This window comes from Ascaphus truei, unplaced genomic scaffold (genome assembly GCF_040206685.1).
Source record: "Ascaphus truei isolate aAscTru1 unplaced genomic scaffold, aAscTru1.hap1 HAP1_SCAFFOLD_512, whole genome shotgun sequence".
NCBI lineage: Eukaryota > Metazoa > Chordata > Amphibia > Anura > Ascaphidae > Ascaphus > Ascaphus truei.
Window position 1 is genome coordinate 264,651 of NW_027456843.1, and position 20,644 is coordinate 285,294.

The window sequence follows — 20,644 nt, forward strand, 5'->3', positions numbered from 1 at the left end:
CTTGTCCCCGTCTTTGAACTGCTGCCCAGTCCTGCTCCCCTGCCCTGTTCCTGCCTTCCTGCTGCTGACCCGTCTGTGACCCCGACGATCCTGCTTGCCGCCTGCCACCGAACCCTGCCTGTGACCCCGACGATCCTGCTTGCCGCCTGCCACTGAACCCTGCCTGTGACCCCGACTATCCTGCTTGCCGCCTGCCACTGAACCCTGCTTTTGACCCCCGACGATCCTGCTTGCCGCCTGCCACCGAACCCTGCCTGTGACCCCGACGATCCTGCTTGCCGCCTGCCACCGAACCCTGCCTGTGACCCCGACGATCCTGCTTGCCGCCTGCCACCGAACCCTGCCTGTGACCCCGACGATCCTGCTTGCCGCCTGCCACCGAACCCTGCCTGTGATCCCGACGATCCTGCTTGCCGCCTGCCACTGAACCCTGCTTGTGACCCCGACGATCCTTGCCTTCCCTGCTGTTCCGGCCATCGAGGTCCTACATTGCCCCTGGATTCCCGTGACAGTACTGCAGCACGTCTCAATAGGCTAAGAACGTTTCATACTTATGGTCCTGTATGATGATTTTTCCTACATGAGCCTGTTAAACCCAATATAAAGCCCCCCAGATTGACTCAGTGTTGTGTCTGCGAGGGTCTTCCAGCTGAGCACTATTTGCCTGGACTCTTTATTCTGGTACAATGAAGACTGAGGGTTATTTCCCCCGCACTTTGTAATGTTTATACTGTGGATTCCTTGAAGGAAGTTCCTATAGGGGGGTACTAGAGGATTTTAACCCCTAGCGATGCTAGCCAGGAAAGGTCCAAGTGTTGGATATGCAGATTAAAGCATTTGAATCGTCATCATTTTTCCAAACAAAACAGCTTATTGAACTCAGAGCTCCAAAATCCACAAAGTCTGTGATATACCTCCGTGGTATACCCCCGTGGTATACCCCCGTGGTATACCTCCGTGGTATACCCCCGTGATATACCCCTGTGATATATACCCCTGTGAAGGTCCCTTAAACGCCACTGTCTGTAGACTCCCAATAGCCTATAATAGGTACGTCTTATATGGGTGTCCAATGGCTGCGGGAACTAAATGGTAATGAAAGTCACGTAAATTGAGCGATATATAACGATGGGGTTACTCACTGATGACCATGTGGAGATCCGGCTGCTGTCGGCGTGATCCTACCAGGGGTTTCAGCATACAAAGGTCGTGAGAGGCGGTGCGCTTTATTAAAGCGCGGGTGACCACGCGAAACGCGTAAGCGTGTTCTCCTACCGTTTTTAAATTGTGCCTTCAATACATTTTTGTACCTAGATTGTTGCCGTACTGGTCATAAGTTTTTTCCGAGGCAGCTGCACCGCCGCTCACGACCTTTGTACGCCGCTCACGACCTTTGTACGCCGCTCACGACCTTTGTACGCCGCTCACGACCTTTGTATGCCATAGGGGGTGTAGAGACGTTACCTGTCCTCAGGGCCCAAAGTGGAAACTTTGTCTGTCCTGCGCTTATATACACTATACCATTCTTTATATATACCTGGGAGTTTTATATACCAGCAGGGGAGCGCGCTTATATAATTACGTCCACTGTGGCTTTATATAAACACACACCCACACCTAATGCGCACACACACCCACACCTAATGCGCACACACACCCACACACCCACACCTAACGCGCACACACACCCACACACCCACACACCCACACACACCCACACACCCACACACCCACACCTAATGCGCACACACACCCACACCTAATGCGCACACACACCCACACACCCACACCTAACGCGCACACACACCCACACACCCACACACCCACACACCCACACACACCCACACACCCACACACCCACACCTAATGCGCACACACACCCACACACCCACACACCCACACACCCACACACCCACACACCCACACACCCACACACCCACACCTAATGCGCACACACACCCACACACCCACACACCCACACACCCACACACCCACACACCCACACACCCACACACCCACACACCCACACACCCACACACCCACACACACCCACACACCCACACACCCACACCTAATGCGCACACACACCCACACACCCACACACCCACACACCCACACACACCCACACACCCACACCTAATGCGCACACACCCCCACACACCCACACCTAATGCGCACACACACACCCACACCTAACGCGCACACACACCCACACACCCACACCTAATGCGCACACACACCCACACACCCACACACCCACACACACCCACACACCCACACACCCACACCTAATGCGCACACACCCCCACACACCCACACCTAATGCGCACACACACACCCACACCTAACGCGCACACACACCCACACACCCACACCTAATGCGCACACACACCCACACACCCACACACCCACACACCCACACACACCCACACACCCACACACCCACACCTAATGCGCACACACACCCACACACCCACACACCCACACACCCACACACCCACACACCCACACACCCACACACCCACACACCCACACCTAATGCGCACACACACCCACACACCCACACACCCACACACCCACACACACCCACACACCCACACCTAATGCGCACACACACCCACACACCCACACACCCACACACCCACACACCCACACACACCCACACACCCACACCTAATGCGCACACACACCCACACACCCACACACCCACACACCCACACACCCACACACCCACACACACCCACACACCCACACACCCACACCTAATGCGCACACACACCCACACACCCACACACCCACACACCCACACACCCACACACACCCACACACCCACACCTAATGCGCACACACACCCACACACCCACACACCCACACACCCACACACACCCACACACCCACACCTAATGCGCACACACACCCACACACCCACACACCCACACACACCCACACACCCACACACCCACACACACCCACACACCCACACACCCACACCTAATGCGCACACACACCCACACACCCACACACCCACACACCCACACACACACACACCCACACCTAATGCGCACACACACCCACACACCCACACCTAATGCGCACACACACCCACACACCCACACCTAATGCGCACACACACCCACACACCCACACACCCACACACCCACACACCCACACACACCCACACACCCACACCTAATGCGCACACACACCCACACACCCACACCTAATGCGCACACACACCCACACACCCACACACCCACACACACCCACACACCCACACACCCACACCTAATGCGCACACACCCCCACACACCCACACCTAATGCGCACACACACACCCACACCTAACGCGCACACACACCCACACACCCACACCTAATGCGGACACACACCCACACCCACACCTAACGCGCACACACACCCACACCTAATGCGCACACACACCCTCACCTAACGCGCACACACACACCCACACCCACACACACACACCCACACACCCACACAGTCTTACCCTCTGCCGTGATCTTCACTTGATCCAGTAACTTCTCATATTCAGCTAACTCCTGGAATATACAGAGATATATACACTGCTATGGATACGTAAATATATATATACACACACACACACACACACGCACGCACGCACGCACGCACACACACACACACACACACACACTATAAGACCATTGGGGAGCTGTGAACACCACACCTGCCCCTGATTATTGAGCCCATGTATTGGGAGGGGTGTAAGAAGAACGGTGGCTGCTTGGTTGGTTGTGCAAGGTGTGTCTACTGTAAGAGGTAGAAGGACATTGGGTTAAGGCGTCGTTAGGTTCGGGGAGGGGGCACGGGCACGGGGAGGGGGCACGGGCACGGGGAGGGGGCACGGGCACGGGGAGGGGGCACGGGCACGGGGAGGGGGCACGGGGAGGGGGCACGGGGAGGGGGCACGGGCACGGGGATTGGGCACGGGGAGGGGGCACGGGGAGGGGGCACGGGGAGGGGGCACGGGCACGGGGAGGGGGCACGGGCACGGGGAGGGGGCACGGGGAGGAGGCACGGGGAGGGGGCACGGGCACGGGGAGGGGGCACGGGCACTTTGGTGGCAAACCATTGGGTCAAGCCAACAAAACTGCGGTCACAACAGGTCAGCATTGTGCCGTCACGTTACCCCTTTCCCGGGATTCTGTAGCCCACTGGTACCTCAGCCCATAAACGAGGTCCCCTTTCAACGCCTTGCTATGGATTTGGAGAGACCTACTGGGAAGTCTACCGAGGAGACGAGCGCACGCGCAAGTCCCAATGAACGTCGCCACTCGTAACCCTGCGGGGAAAATAACTGTAAAGGGCTACAGCGACGGAAACGGCGTTTGTCTTTCGCCGGAAGGGAATTCCCAAAGAGAGACCCAGACTGATGAAGTGTATGATATATATTATTTGATATATATACATATATATATATAGCCAGGTCTCCCTCTTACCTCCAGGCTGTGTGAGGGGGGCAGCTGTGTGGGTGGGCCTCAGCGGCTGCAGACAACCAATAGGGCTGCTGCATTTCTAACAGTTAGGACAGTTAGGGCAGTTGGTCAGTCAGGGGCAGGACAGCAAGGGGATAGGTAAGGTCCAGGGAGAAGTCCTCCGCTGGACTAGGCCAGAGTATCCCCCTTTCAGGTCCCAGCTAGACCTCATCACTAATAGCTTGTGTGCTGTATGGAAGGCCCCCCGTATACAGGGACGCTCCCCTTAGCGTTAGGCTGAGCCCCTGTGCCGCTGAGCGCCCTGACCGCGCTGAGCGCCCTGACCGCGCTGAGCGCCCTGACCGCGCTGTGTTTGAAGAGGTTGCTTCTGGCTATTTATATTTCTAAGTCCCTGCTCACGCGGAGCGCGCATGCGCGCGTGTGTGCACGTATGCTCTCCCCAAGCTTGCTGCTTGGAGAGACAGCTCCGTTTGAGTTCTGAGCGCGGAGCAGGGTCACATGACCCTGCTCTGACCAATGGGAAGAGAGAGGGCGCGTTTTGTGCTGTCACTTTCAAAGCAAACACAACATGGAATTTAGCGGGGGGGAGCGGGGGCGGAGAGAAGTGGGGGGGGGGGGGCGGAGAGAAGTGGGGGGGGCGGAGAGAAGTGGGGGGGGGGGCGGAGAGAAGTGGGGGGGGGGGGCGGAGAGAAGTGGGGGGGAGCGGGGGCGGAGAGAAGTGGGGGGGGGGGGCGGAGAGAAGTGGGGGGGGCGGAGAGAAGTGGGGGGGGAGCGGAGAGAAGTGGGGGGGGAGCGGAGAGAAGTGGGGGGGGAGCGGGGGCGGAGAGAAGTGGGGGGGGGGGCGGAGAGAAGTGGGGGTAATGTAGATCCACCTGCGCGGTGATTCTCCCGGCGTCGCTCCGGTAATGGTCCTTCATATCGGGCGTGGGACGGCGCTTGCGGGTCTGGCGGTCTGGGCTAGTTTAAGGGGGTAAATAGCCCCGCTGGTGGGGGCTGGTTGGGGGGGTTAGTGGCACGGTAATGCCTGGTGGTGGCGCGGTGGGTGAGTGGGCACATTGTGCTTGTAGTACCCGTGGCCCATCTCGTGGCTGATGCGGGGTCAGTGGCACGGTAATGCCTGGTGGTGGCGCGGTGGGTGAGTGGGCACATTGTGCTTGTAGTACCCGTGGCCCATCTCGTGGCTGATGCGGGGTCAGTGGCACGGTAATGCCTGGTGGTGGCGCGGTGGGTGAGTGGGCACATTGTGCTTGTAGTACCCGTGGCCCATCTCGTGGCTGATGCGGGGTCAGTGGCACGGTAATGCCTGGTGGTGGCGCGGTGGGCACATTGTGCTTGTAGTACCCGTGGCCCGTCTCGTGGCTGATGCGGGGTCAGTGGCACGGTAATGCCTGGTGGTGGCGCGGTGGGTACATTGTGCTTGTAGTACCCGTGGCCCGTCTCGTGGCTGATGCGGGGTCAGTGGCATCGTAATGCCTGGTGGTGGCGCGGTGTGTGAGTGGGCACATTGTGCTTGGAGTACCCGTGGCCCATCTCGTGGCTGACGCGGGGTTAGTGGCACGGTAATGCCTGGTGGTGGCGCGGTGTGTGAGTGGCACATTGTGCTTGGAGTACCCATGGCCCATCTCGTGGCTGACGTGGGGTCAGTGGCACGGTAATGCCTGATGGTGGCGCGGTGGGTACATTGTGCTTGTAGTACCCGTGGCCCATCTCGTGGCTGACGTGGGGTCAGTGGCACAGTAATGCCTGGTGGTGGCGTGGTGGGTGAGTAGGTACATTGTGCTTGGAGTACCTGTGGCCCATCTCGTGGCTGATGCGGGGTCAGTGGCACGGTAATGCCTGGTGGTGGCGCGGTGGGTGAGTGGGCACATTGTGCTTGTAGTACCCGTGGCCCATCTCGTGGCTGATGCGGGGTCAGTGGCACGGTAATGCCTGGTGGTGGCGCGGTGGGTACATTGTGCTTGTAGTACCCGTGGCCCATCTCGTGGCTGATGCGGGGTCAGTGGCATCGTAATGCCTGGTGGTGGCGCGGTGTGTGAGTGGGCACATTGTGCTTGGAGTACCCGTGGCCCATCTCGTGGCTGACGCGGGGTTAGTGGCACGGTAATGCCTGGTGGTGGTGCGGTGTGTGAGTGGCACATTGTGCTTGGAGTACCCATGGCCCATCTCGTGGCTGACGTGGGGTCAGTGGCACGGTAATGCCTGATGGTGGCGCGGTGGGTACATTGTGCTTGTAGTACCCGTGGCCCATCTCGTGGCTGACGTGGGGTCAGTGGCACAGTAATGCCTGGTGGTGGCGTGGTGGGTGAGTAGGTACATTGTGCTTGGAGTACCTGTGGCCCATCTCGTGGCTGATGCGGGGTCAGTGGCACGGTAATGCCTGGTGGTGGCGCGGTGGGTGAGTGGGCACATTGTGCTTGGAGTACCCGTGGCCCGTCTCGTGGCTGACGCGGGGTCAGTGGCACGGTAATGCCTGATGGTGGCGCGGTGCGTACATTGTGCTTGTAGTACCCGTGGCCCATCTCGTGGCTGATGCGGGGTCAGTGGCATGGTAATGCCTGGTGGTGGCGCGGTGGGTGAGTGGGCACATTGTGCTTGGAGTACCCGTGGCCCATCTCGTGGCTGACGCGGGGTCAGTGGCACGGTAATGCCTGATGGTGGCGCGGTGGGTACATTGTGCTTGTAGTACCCGTGGCCCATCTCGTGGCTGACGTGGGGTCAGTGGCACAGTAATGCCTGGTGGTGGCGTGGTGGGTGAGTAGGTACATTGTGCTTGGAGTACCCGTGGCCCATCTCGTGGCTGATGCGGGGTCAGTGGCACGGTAATGCCTGGTGGTGGCGCGGTGGGTGAGTGGGCACATTGTGCTTGGAGTACCCGTGGCCCGTCTCGTAGCTGACGCGGGGTTAGTGGCCCGGTAATGCCTGGTGGTGGCGCGGTGAATACATTGTGCTTGTAGTACCCGTGGCCCATCTCGTGGCTGATGCGGGGTCAGTGGCATGGTAATGCCTGGTGGTGGCGCGGTGGGTGAGTGGGCACATTGTGCTTGGAGTAATCGTGGCCCATCTCGTGGCTGACGCGGGGTTAGTGGCACGGTAATGCCTGGTGGTGGCGCGGTGGGTGAGTGGGCACATTGTGCTTGGAGTACCCATGGCACATCTCGTGGCTGACGCGGGGTCAGTGGCACGGTAATGCCTGATAGTGGCGCGGTGGGTACATTGTGCTTGTAGTACCCGTGGCCCATCTCGTGGCTGGCGTGGGGTCAGTGGCACAGTAATGCCTGGTGGTGGCGTGGTGGGTGAGTAGGTACATTGTGCTTGGAGTACCCGTGGCCCATCTCGTGGCTGACGTGGGGTCAGTGGCACGGTAATGCCTGATGGTGGCGCGGTGGGTACATTGTGCTTGTAGTACCCGTGGCCCATCTCGTGGCTGACGTGGGGTCAGTGGCACAGTAATGCCTGGTCGTGGCGTGGTGGGTGAGTAGGTACATTGTGCTTGGAGTACCTGTGGCCCATCTCGTGGCTGACGTGGGGTCAGTGGCACGGTAATGCCTGGTGGTGGCGCGGTGGGTGAGTGGGCACATTATGCTTGTATATACACGTGTGCGAGTGCGTGCACATATATACACACCTATATATACACACACGTGTGCGAGTGCGTGCACATATATACACACCTATATATACACGTGTGCGAGTGCGTGCACATATATACACACCTATATATACACGTGTGCGAGTGCGTGCACATATATACATACCTATATATACACACGTGTGCGAGGGTGTGCACATATATACATACCTATATATACACGTGTGCGAGTGCGTGCACATATATACATACCTATATATACACGTGTGCGAGTGCGTGCACATATATACATACCTATATATACACGTGTGCGAGTGCGTGCACATATATACATACCTATATATACACGTGTGCGAATGCGTGCACATATATACATACCTATATATACACGTGTGCGAGTGCGTGCACATATATACATACCTATATACACACCTATATACACACGTGTGCGAGTGCGTGCATATATATTTATATATAGATTTATTGCTCCGTACCTTTATCATGCGAATGATCTCTCCGCAGTCTCCAGGCTCTGCTGCTCGGACCCTGCATCCCGCCATGCTCCGCACACACACTACGCTCCGCACACACACCACGCTCCGCGCACACACCACGCTCCGCGCACACACCACGCTCCGCGCACACACTACGCTCCGCGCACACACTACGCTCCGCGCACACACTACGCTCCGCGCACACACCGCTCCGCGCACACACTACGCTCCGCGCACACACCACGCTCCGCGCACACACTACGCTCCGCACACTACGCTCTGCACACACACACGCACACACTACGCTCCACACACTACGCTCTGCACACACACACGCACACACCCTACGCTCTGCACACACACACGCACACACCCTACACTATGCTCTGCGCACACACGCACACACACTACGCTCTGAACACACACTATGCTCTGCGCACACACACACACACTACTCTCCCCACCCACACATTACGCTCCGCACACACACTATGCTCTGCGCACACACACACGCACACACACACACTACGCTCTGCACACACCCAAACACTACGTTCTGCGCACACCCACACACTACGCTCTGCGCGTGCACACACACTACACTCTATACACACACACTACGCTCCGCACACACTACGCTCTGCGCGTGCACACACACATACGCTCCACACACACTATGCTCGCACACACATCCACACTATGCTTCGCACACACACACCACGCTCTGCACAGACGCTCCCCTCCCCCAGACTCCCTCACAGCTAAACCCTGCAGACTTTGACCCCCCCCTCTCCACCCCCAGGCTCCGCCTCGCCCCCCTGTGTGTGCAAAGCAGTCAGTAATGCAACGGCTCCTGGGATGTTAACTCTTTCAGGGTCCTGCAGAGCATCATGTGTGCGTGTGTGCAGAGCATTGTGTGTGCGTGTGTGCAGAGCATTGTGTGTGCGTGTGTGCAGCGCATTGTGTGTGTACAGAGCATTGTGTGTGCGTGTGTGCAAAGCATTGTGTGTGCAGAGCATTATGTGTGCGTGTGTGCAGAGCATTGTGTGTGTACAGAGCATTGTGTGTGCGTGTGTGCAAAGCATTGTGTGTGCAGAGCATTATGTGTGCGTGTGTGCAGAGCATTGTGTGTGTACAGAGCATTGTGTGTGTACAGAGCATTGTGTGTGCGTGTGTGCAAAGCATTGTGTGTGCAGAGCATTATGTGTGCAGAGCATTGTGTGAGCGCAGAGAAGTGTAAGTGTGTGTGAGTATGCGTGCTTCAGAGCAACTTGTATGTGTGCAGAGTATTGTGTGTGTGAGTATGCAGAGTGTGTGTCAGAGCAGTGTGTGTGTGTGCAGAGTATTGTGTGTGTGTGTGCAGAGTATTGTGTGTGTGTGTGTGTGTGCAGAGTATTGTGTGTGAGTATGCACAGCGTGTGTCAGAGCAGTGTGTGTGTGTGCACAGAGTATATACATGCTATCCTGCTTAACAAACTCCAGAGCTCTGGAATAGGGAAGCATGCTTTAAACTAGTTTCAGTCCTACCTATCAGGAAGATCCCAACATGTGTCCATCTCAGGCTCTAACTCCAACCCCCGGATATCACCTGTGGTGTCCCGCAAGGCTCTGTTCTGGGCCCCTACTCTTCTCAGTGTTCATTAATGATCTTCCCACAGCTTGTAAGGAAGCCTCAATACACATGTATGCAGATGACACAATCCTATATGCACACAGCCATAGCCTCTCTGACCTTCAACACATACTTCAGTCTGACTTTTTGGATTTCCCCCCAAAAACTGTTTTTAAACACTGACAAGACTGTAACAATGGCATTTGGGACCAGGGCTACATTTCTAAATCCTCCAGTGACTGAGCTCCTGATTAGAACCAACGCTAACACCACCCTAACACCTGTCACTAGTTTTAAATACCTGGGCTTATGGTTTGACTCCCACTTAACATTCGGGATGCACATTGATACCCCGACATCCAAATCCTATGCCAAACTAGGGGTACTTTACAGGAACAAATCCTCCCTAAGTCTCCTGGTCAGAAAGTGTATCGCACAGCAGATGCTAATGCCAATTATCGACTATGGAGACATAGTATATGGCTCGGCACCTCAAACCCACCTTAGCAAACTTGACACCCTCTACAATTCAATTTGCCGTTTTGTTCTCCAATGCAACTACAACACACATCACTGCGAAATGCTCAAAGAACTAGTTTGTCCATCACTAGAGTCTAGGCGCAAAGTTCACCTTTCCTATCTTATCTTCAAATACTTTCTGGGCAAGCTACCCGCCTATCTGAACATGCTCCTCACCCCTACCACATGCAGCAACTATCACCTGAGATCAGACTCCAAGAGACTGTTCATGGTCCCAAGGTTCAACAAAGTATCCGGCCGCTCCTCCTTCTCTTACCGTGCACCCCAAAACTGGAACAACCTACCAGAGACTCTCACATCCACCACCAGTTTAAGTTCTTTCAAAACTAAAGCTGTCTCACATTTTAATCTGGTCTGTAACTGTTACATACGCCTATAATATATATTACCTGTAACTGTTACACACGCCTATAATATATATTATCTGTAACTGTTACATACGCCTATAATATATATTATCTGTAACTGTTACATACGCCTATAATATATATTATGTGTAACTGTTACATACGCCTATAATATATATTATCTGTAACTGTTACATACGCCTATAATATATATTACCTGTAACTGTTACATACGCCTATAATATATATTATCTGTAACTGTTACATACGCCTATAATATATATTACCTGTAACTGTTACATACGCCTATAATATATACTATCTGTAAATGTTACACACGCCTATAATATATATTATCTGTAACTGTTACACACGCCTATAATATATATTACCTGTAACTGTTACATACGCCTATAATATATATTATCTGTAACTGTTACATACGCCTATAATATATATTATCTGTAACTGTTACATACGCCTATAATATATATTATCTGTAACTGTTACATACGCCTATAATATATATTATCACTAACTGTTACATACGCCTATAATATATATTATCTGTAACTGTGACATACGCCTATAATATATATTATCTGTAACTGTTACATACGCCTATAATATATATTATCTGTAACTGTTACATACGCCTATAATATATATTATCACTAACTGTTACATACGCCTATAATATATATTATCTGTAACTGTTACATACGCCTATAATATATATTATCTGTAACTGTTACATACGCCTATAATATATATTACCTGTAACTGTTACATACGCCTATAATATATATTATCTGTAACTGTTACATACGCCTATAATATATATTACCTGTAACTGTTACATACGCCTATAATATATATTATCTGTAACTGTTACACACGCCTATAATATATATTACCTGTAACTGTTACACACGCCTATAATATATATTATCTGTAACTGTTACATACGCCTATAATATATATTATCACTAACTGTTACATACGCCTATAATATATATTATCTGTAACTGTTACATACGCCTATAATATATATTACCTGTAACTGTTACATACGCCTATAATATATATTATCTGTAACTGTTACACACGCCTATAATATATATTATCTGTAACTGTTACATAAGCCTATAATATTATAATTAAAATGTGAGACAGCTTTAGTTATGAAAGAACTTAGACTGGTGGTGGATGTGAGAGACTCCGGTAGGTTGTTCCAGTTTTGGGGTGCACGGTAAGAGAAGGAGGAACGGCCGGATACTTTGTTGAAACTTGGGACCATGAACAGTCTTTTGGAGTCAGATCTCAGATAGGTGCTGCATGTGGTAGGGGTGAGGAGCTTGTTCAGGTAGGCGGGTAGCTTGTCCAGAAAGTATTTGAAGTCTGCAGCAACAACGGGGCTCCCACGGACCTCAATCTTGGTTTGCCGACATCCAATTTGGAACCAAGTCCTCCTGTATGTCCATATTGTCGCACCCAAACCGGCCCGGTATTAGGCGTCCGTGTTGAAAGGGAATCTCAGTGCAGTCAGGAATCGGCTGTGGCGTCTCATGCCAAGGCTGCGTAGTCAACGCAAATAGCCCTTTCGTCAGCAAACCGCTGACTTCATCAGAAAACGCCGGAGGTAAAAGCGCGAGGGAGGACAATCTCAGGGGCCCATCAGCTGGATATGTAAACCGTGAACAGATCCGGGAACACAGACTCCTGGGTATGCCGAGGTGGTGTGTCCGTTTCCGGCCTGGGGATCGGGAGGTGTAACTGCTACAATTGACCAATTCCTCCACACCACAGCCAGGGTCCCACAGGTCCTGCCTGCCCGAGCGTGATGACGCCACAGGCGAGAGTCCAGAGAATCCAGGAACGAGCCCTACGTCGCTTAGAATTATGACTTCATCAGGGGTTCAACTTCCACTGATGAAGTCGTAATTCTAAGCGACGAAACGCGTTGGGCTTGTTCCTGGATCCTTTTGAATTTTATACTGCATTTACTATTCACTATATTTTTTCTTTTATTGTATAGCTGTGCTGTAATTCCCCCTTTCTGATACACACACACACACACTATTCCCCCAGCGTGAACTCCTCCCTCGGACCTGACCCCCCCCCCCCCCCAAGAAACACACTGACAACTTGAGTATGGTTCGATGGCCGCAGAATTTATCGATAACCACAAAACACGAAAAACTGATTGCACCCCGCATGTCCTGTCCCCCCAATACCCTCCCAAAGCCCGCCAATCATGTCATCCTATCCCCCCCAATACTGCCCCGAGCCCGCCATCTGTGTCTTATCCGAGGACAGCATACCACTTGACCACGCCGGTCACATTTTGGGAACACCTCCACCACAAAATCCCAACTAAATGGGACTTTCAGCCCCCCAGAGTTCAATATATCCCGTCCTGGAGGCTGCACCCCACTCCCTAGCTTACCCTGACCCTCTTCCACCCCCAACACCCTCTGTGGTCATGGCACCACCCCACGTCCTGCCCCCTTTCTCCCGATTATGTACAGGGGGAAGATGGCCGGCCGCCATCTTCGTTGAGGCCACATGTCCCTTCCTCACACAGGAAGCGGTGGAAAGGAACACAAAGATCAATATGTAGAACAAGAGAAGCCCCCCTCCTGGCTCCTGCCCGTTTTTGCAGGGGGCCGTTGGTGGGGCAGTAGAGGCTCCTGCCCAATGTGGGCAGTTGCGGTGGGTAGAGGGTGGGGGAGGTTATTGGGGTCAGTTTTCCTGCCCCATCCTCCTGACGGCCTCCTCATCGAAGCTGAGCACTTGGTATCCAGGCTCCTGGGTGAGATTCTGGGCCCCCATGGACATGTACAACTGAAGGGCCGGACTGTTCCACTTCAGGACTGTAAGGTGCATGTGGGTGCAGCCCAACTTCAGGCCCTCCTGAATAAGAGAAGGAGGGGGGGCAAAAGACGGTATTTAGGACCCACACACAGCTTTGGGGTTTTAAATGGCCCAGTGTTTATTTACCCTCTCCTACACTCAATTGTATATCCTTTTGTATTTGTGAGCACCCCTGCTCCATACACTCAATGGTATGTCTCAGTGTCCTCGTGAGGCAACCCCTCATACACTCAAGGATATGGCCCAGCGTCTTTGTGAAGCTCCCGTCCCCCATACACTTAATGGTATGGCCCAGCGTCTTTGTGAAGCTCCCGTCCCCCATACACTTAATGGTATGGCCCAGCGTCTTTGTGAAGCTCCCGTCCCCCATACACTCAATGGTATGGCCCAGCGTCTTTGTGAAGCTCCCGTCCCCCATACACTTAATGGTATGGCCCAGCGTCTTTGTGAAGCTCCCGTCCCCCATACACTTAATGGTATGGCCCAGCGTCTTTGTGAAGCTCCCGTCCCCCATACACTTAATGGTATGGCCCAGCGTCTTTGTGAAGCTCCCGTCCCCCATACACTTAATGGTATGGCCCAGCGTCTTTGTGAAGCTCCCGTCCCCCATACACTTAATGGTATGGCCCAGTGTCTTTGTGAAGCTCCCGTCCCCCATACACTTAATGGTATGGCCCAGCGTCTTTGTGAAGCTCCCGTCCCCCATACACTTAATGGTATGGCCCAGTGTCTTTGTGAGGCCCCCCCAACCCCATACACTCAATGGTATGGCCCAGTATCTTCCTCAACTCCCCTCCTATATTCCCAGTTATATGGCTTAGGCTCTTCCTGCCCCCCCCCCCCCCCCCGAAGGCTTATTGAAAAGCCCCAGTGTCTACCTGCCCCAAAACACGCAATGGTATGGTCTAGTGCCTTCCTAACCCCACCTCCCCATCCGCACACACTTATTAGTATGGCCCAGGCTTTTTGCCGATTCCTCCATAAACTCAATAGTATAATCCAGTATTCCTGACCCCCCCCCCCCCCCCCCCCCCATACACTTAATATCAGGACCCAGTTACCTACCCCCCTCCTTATAAACTCAGTGTTGGGTGGAACTTGGTCTCCCCCCTCACAACCTCTTCCTTGGTATGACCCATGCTCTTCCAACCTGCTGCAGCCCCAGGCCCTGCCCCTCCCCAGCTTTTAACTTGGTATCTTCCATACCTAGACTTTAGCTTTCCCCCTGTGGCGGTAGGGAGGGTTTGGCCCGGGGTTAACGGGGTTACCCCCCAAGGGCCCCCCTCTAACGTCGCCAGGGAGACAAGGGGTTAACTGGGCTGAGGCCCAGAAATGTGATTTTACCCTTGTTATAACCTGTAAATGTATTCTTCCCTGTTCCATTGTAATGTCTGGGTTAATCAGTACCTGCATAACACACACACTGGGTCATCAGGGGTTAATTGTGTAAGCCCAGTGGGCTAGTTAATGCGTTATCTGTGTATTCCCTTTGCCTCATGGGCCTGCAACTGCCTGTGTCAGAGTGTAAGTGATGTCTGGAACATGAGGGGAAAGGGGGGGAATATTTTGACCTGTCTTGCCTGCCAGCGAGGTATTCTGAGCTGGGGTCTTAGAGAAGAGAAGGTTTTAGCACCCCACATGATAGATGCAGATGGGGGACATATATTTTTGATAAAGTGACTTTTTGCAGTTTGTAGAAATGTCCAGAAACCAAATGGTTTGCCTCATCTGAGTCTAGTCACTTGCCTATGCACGCTTCCTCTCTCCCAGTGCATATCAACAGGGAGGTGTGAACTGAAGGCCAGATTGGAGCCTGGCTTCCCAGGGGAATTGTTTATGCGGGAAGCAGGCAAAAGGAAGGGAAGGGTTTGTTATTCACACCTTCCAGCAAAAGGTATTCCCCAACAGGGTATCAAAAGTGAGTAACTTTATTAAATATAAGGATACTATGAGATGTCCTTGGCTGAACCGGCTAAGAATTACATAAGTGTATTGGCGAGAGTAAGCCAATCTTGGGAAGTCTAAACATTGAATATGTAACTGCTGCTAAATGCCAGATATTAATATCTCTATTAATGTTCATATTACAATGTAATTTTTGGTCTTCCTACGAGCGTCAGGTGTCCCAGAATGCAGTAATATATCTCACCGGACTGTGTGTATTACGGAGCGGAAGTTATGCAATGATTTGCAGTAAATATGAACTTTTGGTTAAGTCTGAGACCCCCCAGAGTTCTACTGCAGATGTGCCAGCTAGCAGGGGGGCCTGTCCTAAAATGTGTTCCCCCACCAAAGATTGGCTGGAGATAATTGCAAACCAATCCCAGGGTCTTAATGTTACAGATAGAGGGACAAAGGGTTTATAACCTGCTGTTTCCCATCTATCCTTTGTCTTCATTTTTGGTCGCCATGCAATGTCTTGGGCTGATTGCTGGATGAAACTGCCAGTCCAGATGGGACTGTTTTCATTATTTTCATCTTTTACGTAAGTGTCTATATTTTGCCTGTTATTGTATAATCTGTTGTGTTCACCTTTATCAAGGAATAAATTCTATTTATCATATCTAAGTCTCGTCCCAGTTCAAACCCAGGTATATATATATATTTATATATATAGTTTTTTGGTGTAAATTACAGCCTGTCGCAAGCTCTCGTGACACCCCCACCCTGACTAAATGGTATTGTCCGAACTACACAGGAGGAGCTCACCCCCCCCCCCCACCCTCACATTTCTTGGTATAGTCCGGGCCCCTTATCTCACCTGAGATACTCTCCTCATAAGCTGCTTCCCAAGGCCTCTACCTGTGTGAGAGAGAGAGAGCAGGGACAAGGGAGCGACGCTCTGCGGGGACAAGGGAGCACCGCTCTGCGGGGACAAGGGAGCGACGCTCTGCGGGGACAAGGGAGGGAGAGGGGACAAGGGAGCGCCGCTCTGCGGGGACAAGGGGAGCGCCGCTCTGCGGGGACAAGGGGGCGACGCTCTGCGGGCACAAGGGAGCGACGCTCTGCGGGGACAAGGGAGCGACGCTCTGCGGGGACAAGGGAGCGACGCTCTGCGGGGACAAGGGAGCGACGCTCTGCGGGCACAAGGGAGCGACGCTCTGCGGGGACAAGGGAGGGAGAGGGGACAAGGGAGGGAGAGGGGATAAGGGAGCGCCGCTCTGCGGGTCTCTGGCATGGAGAGGGGATAAGGGAGCGACGCTCTGCGGGTCTCTGGCATGGAGAGGGGATAAGGGAGCGACGCTCTGCGGGTCTCTGGCATGGAGAGGGGATAAGGGAGAGACGCTCTGCGGGTCTCTGGCAGGGAGAGGGGATAAGGGAGCGACGCTCTGCGGGTCTCTGGCAGGGAGAGGGGATGAGGGAGCGACGCTCTGCGGGTCTCTGGCAGGGAGAGGGGATGAGGGAGCGACGCTCTGCGGGTCTCTGGCAGGGAGAGGGGATAAGGGAGCGACGCCCTGCGGGTCTCTGGCAGGGAGAGGGGATAAGGGAGCGACGCTCTGCGGGTCTCTGGCAGGGAGAGGGGATAAGGGAGCGACGCTCTGCGGGTCTCTGGCAGGGAGAGGGGATGAGGGAGCGACGCTCTGCGGGTCTCTGGCAGGGAGAGGGGATAAGGGGGCGACGTTCTGCGGGTCTCTGGCAGGGAGAGGGGATGAGGGGGCGACGTTCTGCGGGTCTCTGGCAGGGAGAGGGGATGAGGGAGCGACGCTCTGCGGGTCTCTGGCAGGGAGAGGGGATGAGGGAGCGACGCTCTGCGGGTCTCTGGCAGGGAGAGGGGATGAGGGAGCGACGCTCTGCGGGTCTCTGGCAGGGAAAGGGGATGAGGGAGCGACGCTCTGCGGGTCACTGGCAGGGAGAGGGGATGAGGGAGCGACGCTCTGCGGGTCACTGGCAGGGAGAGGGGATGAGGGAGCGACGCTCTGCGGGTCTCTGGCAGGGAGAGGGGATAAGGGAGCGACGCTCTGCGGGTCTCTGGCAGGGAGAGGGGATAAGGGAGCGACGCTCTGCGGGTCTCTGGCAGGGAGAGGGGATGAGGGAGCGACGCTCTGCGGGTCTCTGGCAGGGAGAGGGGATAAGGGAGCGACGCTCTGCGGGTCTCTGGCAGGGAGAGGGGATAAGGGAGCGACGCTCTGCGGGTCTCTGGCATGGAGAGGGGATAAGGGAGCGACGCTCTGCGGGTCTCTGGCAGGGAGAGGGGATAAGGGGGCGACGTTCTGCGGGTCTCTGGCAGGGAGAGGGGATAAGGGAGCGACGCTCTGCGGGTCTCTGGCATGGAGAGGGGATAAGGGAGCGACGCTCTGCGGGTCTCTGGCATGGAGAGGGGATAAGGGAGAGACGCTCTGCGGGTCTCTGGCAGGGAGAGGGGATAAGGGAGCGACGCTCTGCGGGTCTCTGGCAGGGAGAGGGGATGAGGGAGCGACGCTCTGCGGGTCTCTGGCAGGGAGAGGGGATGAGGGAGCGACGCTCTGCGGGTCTCTGGCAGGGAGAGGGATGAGGGAGCGACGCTCTGCGGGTCTCTGGCAGGGAGAGGGGATGAGGGAGCGACGCTCTGCGGGTCTGTGGCAGGGGGAGGGGATAAGGGAGCGACGCTCTGCGGGTCTGTGGCAGGGAGAGGGGATAAGGGAGCGACGCTCTGCGGGTCTCTGGCAGGGAGAGGGGATGAGGGAGCGACGCTCTGCGGGTCTGTGGCAGGGGGAGGGGATAAGGGAGCGACGCTCTGCGGGTCTCTGGCAGGGAGAGGGGATAAGGGAGCGACGCTCTGCGGGTCTCTGGCAGGGAGAGGGGATAAGGGAGCGACGCTCTGCGGGTCTCTGGCAGGGAGAGGGGATAAGGGAGCGACGCTCTGCGGGTCTCTGGCAGGGAGAGGGGATGAGGGAGCGACGCTCTGCGGGTCTCTGGCAGGGAGAGGGGATGAGGGGGCGACGTTCTGCGGGTCTCTGGCAGGGAGAGGGGATGAGGGAGCGACGCTCTGCGGGTCTCTGGCAGGGAGAGGGGGATAAGGGAGTGACGCTCTGTGGGTCTCTGGCAGGGAGAGGGGATGAGGGAGCGACGCTCTGCGGGTCTCTGGCAGGGAGAGGGGATGAGGGGGCGACGTTCTGCGGGTCTCTGGCAGGGAGAGGGGATGAGGGAGCGACGCTCTGCGGGTCTCTGGCAGGGAGAGGGGGATAAGGGAGTGACGCTCTGTGGGTCTCTGGCAGGGAGAGGGGATGAGGGAGCGACGCTCTGCGGGTCTCTGGCAGGGAGAGGGGATAAGGGAGCGACGCCCTGCGGGTCTCTGGCAGGGAGAGGGGATAAGGGAGCGACGCCCTGCGGGTCTCTGGCAGGGAGAGGGGATAAGGGAGCGACGCTCTGCGGGTCTCTGGCAGGGAGAGGGGATAAGGGAGCGACGCCCTGCGGGTCTCTGGCAGGGAGAGGGGATAAGGGAGCGACGCCCTGCGGGTCTCTGGCAGGGAGAGGGGATAAGGGAGCGACGCCCTGCGGGTCTCTGGCAGGGAGAGGGGATAAGGGAGCGACGCTCTGCGGGTCTCTGGCAGGGAGAGGGGATAAGGGAGCGACGCTCTGCGGGTCTCTGGCAGGGAGAGGGGATGAGGGAGCGACGCTCTGCGGGTCTCTGGCAGGGAGAGGGGATGAGGGGGCGACGTTCTGCGGGTCTCTGGCAGGGAGAGGGGATGAGGGAGCGACGCTCTGCGGGTCTCTGGCAGGGAGAGGGGGATAAGGGAGTGACGCTCTGTGGGTCTCTGGCAGGGAGAGGGGATGAGGGAGCGACGCTCTGCGGGTCTCTGGCAGGGAGAGGGGATGAGGGAGCGACGCTCTTAGGGTCTCTGGCAGGGAGAGGGGGATAAGGGAGTGACGCTCTGTGGGTCTCTGGCAGGGAGGGGATAAGGGAGCGACGCTCTGTGGGTCTCTGGCAGGGAGAGGGGATGAGGGAGCGACGCTCTGCGGTTCTCTGGCAGGGAGAGGGGATGAGGGAGCGACGCTCTGCGGTTCTCTGGCAGGGAGAGGGGATGAGGGAGCGACGCTCTGCGGGTCTCTGGCAGGGAGAGGGGATGAGGGAGCGACGCTCTGCGGGTCTCTGGCAGGGAGAGGGGATGAGGGAGCGACGCTCTGCGGGTTCTAACCTCTGAAGTGGGGGGCCACATACAGATCCTGCAGGTGCACGGTTCGCCCGGTCCAGCTGCTGTAACTGTTGGCAAACAGAGCGTAACCAGCGAAGGGGCCCCCTGCAGGGAGAGAGGCCATCTTTAATGATCCCGACCCTTTGAGGACGGTAGATACACAGAGAGATGATGTGCCGCGGTTCCTCGGTCACTCGCCTGTGTCACTTCTCTCCTCGTCTGGCTGTTCTGCCACCAAACAGCGAAACCAGGGACTGTCCCCAAAGCCGTCCCGCAGCAAATCTAAGGAGACAGGGGACATTATACCTTCTGTCACCGTCCCCTCTCCTCCTCCTCTCTGTCACCGTCCCCTCTCCTCCTCCTCTCTGTCACTGTCCCCTCTCCTCCCTCTCTCTGTCACTGTCCCCTCTCCTCCTCCTCTCTGTCACTGTCCCCTCTCCTCCTCCTTCTCTGTCACTGTCCCCTCTCCTCCTCCTCTCTGTCACCGTCCCCTCTCCTCCTCCTCTCTGTCACTGTACCCTCTCCTCCTCCTTCTCTGTCACTGTCCCCTCTCCTCCTCTCTGTCACTGTCCCCTCTCCTCCTCCTCTCTGTCACCG

At 55.5% G+C, this 20,644-nt stretch overlaps 2 protein-coding genes across 3 annotated transcripts in view; both read right to left on the reverse strand.

Moving 5' to 3' along the window:
- The window catches only part of LOC142485017 (thialysine N-epsilon-acetyltransferase-like), a 28,877-nt gene extending 19,579 nt beyond the window's left edge, over window positions 1-9,298 (reverse strand). For both annotated transcript variants that reach the window (XM_075584246.1, XM_075584245.1), the window contains exons 1-2: window positions 8,559-9,298; window positions 3,509-3,560 (exon numbers count right to left, since the gene is read on the reverse strand). In XM_075584246.1, coding sequence (XP_075440361.1) covers window positions 3,509-3,560; window positions 8,559-8,624 — 118 coding nt within the window. In that variant the 5' untranslated portion in view covers window positions 8,625-9,298. The remainder of the gene's footprint in view (window positions 1-3,508; window positions 3,561-8,558) is intronic.
- A 4,430-nt stretch (window positions 9,299-13,728) lies between these two features.
- On the reverse strand, window positions 13,729-20,415 carry LOC142485018 (thialysine N-epsilon-acetyltransferase-like). Its single transcript, XM_075584248.1, has 4 exons — window positions 20,246-20,415; window positions 20,051-20,152; window positions 16,696-16,736; window positions 13,729-13,973 (listed from the first exon to the last, which is right to left on the reverse strand). The coding sequence occupies exons 1-4, from the start codon at window positions 20,346-20,348 to the stop codon at window positions 13,803-13,805; spliced, it is 417 nt and encodes a 138-aa protein (XP_075440363.1). The 5' UTR covers window positions 20,349-20,415; the 3' UTR covers window positions 13,729-13,802.
- Between the last annotated feature and the right edge of the window lie 229 nt (window positions 20,416-20,644).

Coding starts and splice junctions, on each gene's coding strand:
- LOC142485018 (XM_075584248.1), bottom strand. CDS start 20,348: ATGTCCCCTGTCTCCTTAGATTTGCTGCGGGACGGCTTTGGGGACAGT. Junction 20,153..20,245: donor CGAGGAGAGAAGTGACACAG/GCGAGTGACCGA, acceptor CTCTCCCTGCAG/GGGGCCCCTTCGCTGGTTAC. Junction 13,974..16,695: donor TTATGAGGAGAGTATCTCAG/GTGAGATAAGGG, acceptor TCTCTTATTCAG/GAGGGCCTGAAGTTGGGCTG.